Source organism: Toxotes jaculatrix, chromosome 19 (assembly GCF_017976425.1).
Source record: "Toxotes jaculatrix isolate fToxJac2 chromosome 19, fToxJac2.pri, whole genome shotgun sequence".
In the NCBI taxonomy this organism is placed as follows: domain Eukaryota; kingdom Metazoa; phylum Chordata; class Actinopteri; family Toxotidae; genus Toxotes; species Toxotes jaculatrix.
Genome location: NC_054412.1, coordinates 10984109 through 10991276, shown reverse-complemented (window position 1 = coordinate 10991276; position 7168 = coordinate 10984109). Strand labels below are relative to the sequence as shown.

At 43.7% G+C, this 7168-nt stretch overlaps 1 protein-coding gene across 2 annotated transcripts in view; it reads right to left on the bottom strand.

Annotated features, from left to right (window-relative positions):
• Positions 1–200: 200 nt before the first annotated feature.
• The window catches only part of nbas (NBAS subunit of NRZ tethering complex), a 141240-nt gene continuing 134272 nt past the window's right edge, over positions 201–7168 (bottom strand). For both annotated transcript variants that reach the window (XM_041064337.1, XM_041064338.1), the window contains one exon: positions 201–1473. In XM_041064337.1, the coding sequence (XP_040920271.1) occupies positions 1198–1473 (276 nt within the window). In that variant the 3' untranslated portion in view covers positions 201–1197. The remainder of the gene's footprint in view (positions 1474–7168) is intronic.

Genomic DNA, 7168 nt, shown 5'->3' with positions numbered 1-7168 from the left:
ATCCTGGAACAATTTGAAAATGGCGTAATTATAATGCAAATGTTTTGAGTGAATTCATTATGAAGTGGAACTCAAATCTTTATAAAAAAAAAACAAAAACATTCATTAAAAAGAAAGTAAAACAGTTAACATGGTCAACTTTAAAAAAAAAAAAAAAAAAAAAAACAACTGTTTAAAAAAAAAATCACACACCAAACATTCACAGGCATCTAATGAATAGTGTGCTTAGTGATTTAAATGTTACCAAACTGTGTTCCTCCAACACTAGGCAGAAATAGAATACAATACAATGTGATGAGATTTGTCTTTATTTCAGCTCTGAAGGGTGGGACACAATGAGACCTGTATTTTATAAAGTGAAACAAACCGTGCTGACAGCATCACTGCATGTGTAAACACTCACATACGCATTTAGTCCTCATCATCATTAGCTCTACACGATATCGCTGGGGCGTCGGTGCTCGTATACAGTATTAGTGCATCTACACACACATATGCAAACACACAGGGTGCAGGGCAGCTGCGGGGCTAATTTGTTTAGAAGGAATTAATTAGATATTATTAGGGGGAAAACAATGGAGCAGAGGCAGGGTGTTTAACGATGGGACGTCAAAGAGGCAAACCTGTCACGGAACAATAGGCTAATATCCACCCACTGCTTCCCGGCTATTGCTCAATTACCTTATCACACAATAGGACGCAGCGCATGTGTGCGCACACACACACACACACCTAAACACAAATAAACGCAAGAAACCAGTGCATTTTCTGACCAGCCCTCGGTCTGAACAGTAATTCATGACTGAAAGACAGCAGAGGTTTGTGTTTTACGTGTGTGTGTTTATAATTGAGCAGATGTTTCACTATTAAAGGTATCCGCTCTTATACCTAAAAGGCAGAGACTGCAGCTGCTGCTGACGTGTCCTCAGTTGATGAACCCGAAACCCAATTACAGAACAAAATGCAGAGGTACAGCCTGATAACACTTGTGTTCTCGCCTCACGCTAATTTCTTCAGATCTCAATCCAATCTAATTCCACTCCTCTTTCAACACCGTCCCGCTCTCCTTCCCTGAAGCTGCTTTATTACCGTGGTACATGGCTGGGGTCCAAACTGCCTCCCCGTCATGATCCTTTCCTCACACCTTGTAGAGCCCCCAACACCCCAACCCCCCTCCCTCGTCTTTCCCTCCTTCCCTCACAGCCACTTCCTGAGAACGGCCAAGGCAGAATTGAAGGTGAACTGGGCCTGGTGGGTGCCACGGTGAGCCAGCAGCAGGGAGCCCGCCTCGGGCCCGTGGCCTGCCGCCAGCAGCTCAGCGGCGGCCTTCTCCACGTCCCAGCCCCCCTCCTGCTGGTGGGACAGCATGTGGGAGCTGAGCAGGGGGTATAGGGCTGAGGAGACGCAGCCCACCAGGAGCCCAGCGTCCAGGAGCAGTGACAGGAGCTCGGTGTCGCAGGAGGAAGCTGTCTCCTGGAGGGAGAGGGGAGGAAGAAAGTGTAAAAACACATGTGGCGATAGACTTCTTTTTTAAACACATTTGCCTTTTTTTTTTTTCATCCCTGCAAAGAACATGTGCCAAGAAAAACAGCCAGAACTTTGGCAAACATGCAACCGGTCTCTGCCAGGTGACTAGCTATCATTCAGCAGATCTATTCCACTCTCAACACCTCCTGGCTGATAACACAATGAATGGCTGCTAGATTTAGAGATTTACCAGCCACAGTGATCTGTGGAAACAAGTTATTGTAGCCTCCTCCTGCAGTGGCACTGTTTTGAGTCTGTCTGTGATTACAGTGCTACACGCTTGAGAAAACCTGATGAGGCCAGAGCGTTAGGTCACATCCCGTGTCGACCCAGTGGTCACCACCGTTCCCATGGCATGTGCCTTCACACACACACAAATGCACACACAAACCTTTGCTCTCTTTCTATGCGGTTACTTGCAGCTTTGAGAGTATGGGTTGTCCAAAACAATACTGAACACTTTCATACAGACATGAACAAACCTTTATGTGATATTTTAATCCCATCTTCTGCCTCTTAATATCAATGAGCCGCATGTAAATTCAAACAGCTAAATGCCGTTGGGGCTGCTGTGTGTGGTTTACAGGCCATGGAGAAGCGAGGCTGAGTGCTGGGGTTGGAAGTCCGTCACTCTGCCGATCTCCATGACTCAGCCCATCTCCTCTGCACACTCTCACCTGTTTGCTGTCTCTATTATTAAGCTTGCACTTGCTCAACTATACACGCATTATGTGTGCGCACACACACACAGACAACAGTGAGTCCCTTTTGGGGTATTTCTGGAGCTGAGGCAGATCAATTATAAATGTGCAGCTCATGTCTTCTCTTATGTAGTAGAGAAAGGGAACAGAGCCGAATGAATCTCTCTCTCTCTCTCTCTCTCTCTCTCACCTCTAAAATCTTTCATCTCTGTGCCGGCCTCGCTCCATTTTTCTCTCCTTGAAGGACAACTCATCCTTAAAAACATTAAACCCTTTAAAAAGGATCACTTCACTCTGTGATGACGGATATTAGTGAACCTGAACGTCTCACATGAGAATTGAGCGACATTTAACTGCTGTCATTGACGATGACACTGTCCCCTTATGGAATTACTGATCATATTTTGCACACAAAATAACTTTTACATTATCACTGTGTCCCAAGAGTCACAGTTTCGGTAACAGCATTCTGGATTTAAATACATTTACCATTTAAATATAAGTTCATGGTTGCTTTGGTACAGCGAAGAAAGGGAGACCGAGGGTTGACATATAACACTTAGAGAAATACAGTATGTCATGCATGATTAATATTTAATTTCTCCCTTACATTGAGAGACGGGACCAGATGAATCATGACAAGCCGAGGGGAGGGAGAAGCGCCACAGAGAGAAGACAGACGGAGAAATTTTGAATCTTGAGAGAGAGAGAGAGAGAGAGAGAGAGAGAGAGAGAGAGAGAGAGAGAGAGAGAGAGAGAGAGAGGTAGATGAAGGGGTCATCCAGTTATAATGAGAATTAGGGGAAAGAAAGACGAGAGAGACGGGAAGGCTTAGGAGTGTGGAAAATGTATGACAGAGAAAGATGGAGGGAGCGAGCCGGAGAGGAGAAAGACAGGCATGCACTGAAAGCATCAGATACATACATTTTTAAGTGCACCAACTGTTTCCAAGGGCTGAATGCACACTAGAACCGAGGAGAGGCACTTCAAAACAACTTAACAGCCTCAGCTTCAAACTTTTGATTTTGGAGCATCAACAGAGGCCCAGAACAAATGTTCTGCATACGTATAAGTTGTGGAGCTGCAGTGAACACTGACCTATTTTGAAGCTCAGTATCACTCAGAAGCATAATATGATCAAACAAATAAATACGACTTGATCTGACCTGAAGGCGTGCAAATCACTGAAATCACCTGCAACGTTTGCCTGTAATGAGAGCTCACACCTACACAATACACACAGATCTGCATGGCAGACAAGTGAAGACCGCTGGTCGCAAAGCTCTGCCAGGTGGCGTCCAAAAGTAAGACGCAGGACATATTTATGTCACTCTGATTGAAATGTGTGGCAATATCATCCATCAGGGAGGGGAAATGCAGGTGCCAGCACGGTAGATGCTTCACATACCACACCTGCATGGCTGCAGGGGAGACCAGTTTAGAAAGTATCAACCAGCACGTGCACAAATTATAACATGCACCGAGTTTGGGCTGCATGAGATGTGTACAGATTTAGAGGACAAGGATTCAGTCTTGTTGCTGTGTACTGTGACCAGTTTCAAGACAGGGAATATGGACATATTATAAACACACAGACAGAAACACCCACTACGTATAAATATATTTAAATTCTGTATTTATTGGTCCATAATGGAAGACAGCTCAAGCACAGGCCTGGTCCTCCATGCACACTGACACTGACACACACATACAGACACACAAACACACACCTCCCAGGCTATTACTGTCTGGCGGTGTCAAGAGAGACAGCAGATTTGAGTCTCAAGTCAGTCAGATTGACAGTGGAGCTGAAAATAGATGTGAAGGAGCAGCAGGGAGATGGAGGGATGGAGGGGAATCTTGATATCAGAGCAGAGCGGATAACTTTACGTCCTTTTTATATCATGAGCAGCTCAGTCGCATTTCAGGAACCGATGTTCGTCCAGCGTTTGCACCCACCGTGAGTTTGCAGTGTATGGTAGACAGCTGACAGTAATGACGAAGTTCAAATATTCTGTACTTATACATCCCGTTTTGAATGTAAAATCTTTCCTTCCTTTTTACTCTTTACTGAAGTTACAGACATCGCTGAGTTAATTTCCTGCTACGCTTTTTCTCTGCAGCTACTGACAATACTTTAATTAATCTAATTAATTTAATAACTAATTTACACTTCCTAGTACTGTGAAGCTTCATGAAAGTATGGAAGTGATGGGTGATAATTCAATATTTTCATTTATCAACTTTCAGTGGAATCACATCACGACGATATGATCATATCGTTCTGAAAATTTCTGTTGTCTAAATGAGTGATTCCAAGCAGACGGCAATTAGAGGAATAATTCGGCATTTTGGGAAACACACAGAGTTAGACAAGAAAGTCAATATCATTCTCATATCCGTCCATTAAAAATGCTGCTACTGCCAGAAGATGATTAGCTTATCTTGGCATGCAGACTGGAAACAAGGGAAAACAGCTAGCCTGTCTCTGTCCAGCAGCAACAAAATCAGTCTAGCAGCACCTCTAAAGCTCTCTAATTAACATGGCATAACATGTTTGTTTATTCTGTACAAAAACTGAAGTGAAAAAACGATCATTTGTGGTTTTAACAGAGCCGCAAACGTTACACCCCTTCTTCCAGTGTTAATGCTAAACTAAGCATAACTAACTAACTAAGCTATTTAACGTAAAAACATGAGAGTGGTGTCAATATTTGACAAAAAAAAGGTCAAACATAGTTATTTAAGTTTTTCTTACGTCCGAGTCGACTCTACAGCTAACCATCCCATCTGCTGTACCTCCCTCCTCACAACTCTTTCTCTTTCCTAAGCAGCCTGTTCAGACCCAGTCTTTACAAACAGGTCAGCGCAAATAGAATCTGATTGAAGAGGGAATACATCCATCATGTCTTCTTTTCTCTCTCTGAAAGGTCAACAGCTTAGAGAACATGAAAACCTGTCCTAGGGTGTATGTATTTTTGTGCACAGGTGTGTGTGTGTGTGTGTGTCAGGTTAAAAGCCCCTCCAAGTCTTCTCTAAAGGTTCAAACAACACCTTGTCTGACTCTTCAGTGAAGCGAAAACAAGAGGCATCTTCTGCCACGTGTCTGTGTGTGCTCACGCTCGCAGTGCACGCTTGCGTGCGCTGTGAGTGAATGAACAAACACTCAGCGTGACAAGAGAACTGACACATCAAACTGCGGCCATAAGATGTCCAACCCCCCTCTCGCTCTTGTTATTACCTTCTCATTGCTTGCTGCCTCGCCCTGTGAAAGACAGCCAAGGTTGTATTTCCTGCTTGTTTTCAATGGTCGCTAAATGTTGCCTGATTGGTTTGGTCAATTTTTCACACCCTTGTTTTCTATTCTTGCTCTGCACGTCTCTCATTTCCTGTATATGTCTCTCTCCGCCCTCCCTCTCTCCTTGAGCTAAACCCGGCTGAGAGCTTAATTGGAATTACCGTGCACGTACAATGCCTAATACATAATGCATGGCCAAGCCTTCTTTTATCATTTAAATCATAAAGCGTCTTTGGAATGCCAGACAACACACAACTATCTCCATTCCTCCTCCTCTCCTCCTTTTCTCTCCTTCATCAGGCTCCTTTCTCCGATCTCTCCATCCTAACTGTCCCTAGGCTTTAGTGGTGCTACAAACTGCATGCACATACACACAACACCAAACAGCCCTTGCTTACAGCACGACATGATTGAAAATGACAGAAGAAGAGGCTGTGAAGCCAAAAAATAAAAATAAAAAGTGGGCCGTGACGCACATGAGCACACACAAACACACATACATGCAGTGAGCAAATCAGGGATCAGCGCACTGAGTTGCAAGCAAACACAACTAGATTAACGGGGCCAATGTGGCACCAAAGCTGTAAACAAGCCCACTTAAACAAGCAATTAGACGCATAATCACTCAATCAAACAAACACACACACACACACACACACACACACACACAAAGTCCACTGTCTTCACTCCACTGGGCACGCAGACAAGGTGTTTGTGTTACATTGGGAGACCTTGGAGTGGTTTTTAACCTGATTACACAAACACACACACACACAAGGACACATGCATGCAAATAAAAACAAGTGACAGGTGCAAAAACTGACAGGGAAGAAGAAAAAGGTAGAGCAACTAATTAATTACTTAACAGATCCATAAACCCTTCCCCCCCGAACAGTGATTATCCAATCGTAGCTTATCAAATGTAAGAAGACATGGCAGGCGCAAATGTGTAAGGAACTGGATAACAACATGCTCTATCATAAGCTTCATAAGCTGTAAGTGTTGGCATGTCCAGCCAACTAACTTCCTACAGTAACCCAGTACCGTTACCTCCAAGGCCAAGAATTAGCATATGATTCACTCGCTACATTTACGTCACTGTCCTGGATGCTAGCGAGGCTAAAGTCAATAGCTCTGTCCAGATCTTTATTGGATTCGGGGAAGTTTACACCAGCCAGCATAACTGTGTTTTTTTCTCTCCAAATAGTCTTCATCCAATAAACCTTTTCTGTTGTAATGTTAAAAGTGAAAATAGAATAAACCGTGTGAAAATATAGACAAGCATGTAAGCAAAGCACCCAAACAGGAACATGTTCAAGTGAAATTATTTGATGTTACTTGTTTTAATACAAATACTCCGCAATACAAAACCATGCTGTTCTTTAACCTTCTTTATTTCTATACCTGGCACATGCATGTATGTAGCCATTAAATACATATTTAAGACTCTACCCTTTTTCCATTTGCACACACATGCAGCAGGATCCATAGATGCTGTACGATGCACTGACAGCTCATTCATATTGGCAGAACAGCTTTTATCAGCCCCTTATCTCTGTCTCCCATTAGTCAGGGTGGTGTTAACCCCTGGCTCCCTGCTCCACTGCTCTTCCACAGCACCATACATCTTCACCAGGAGGAG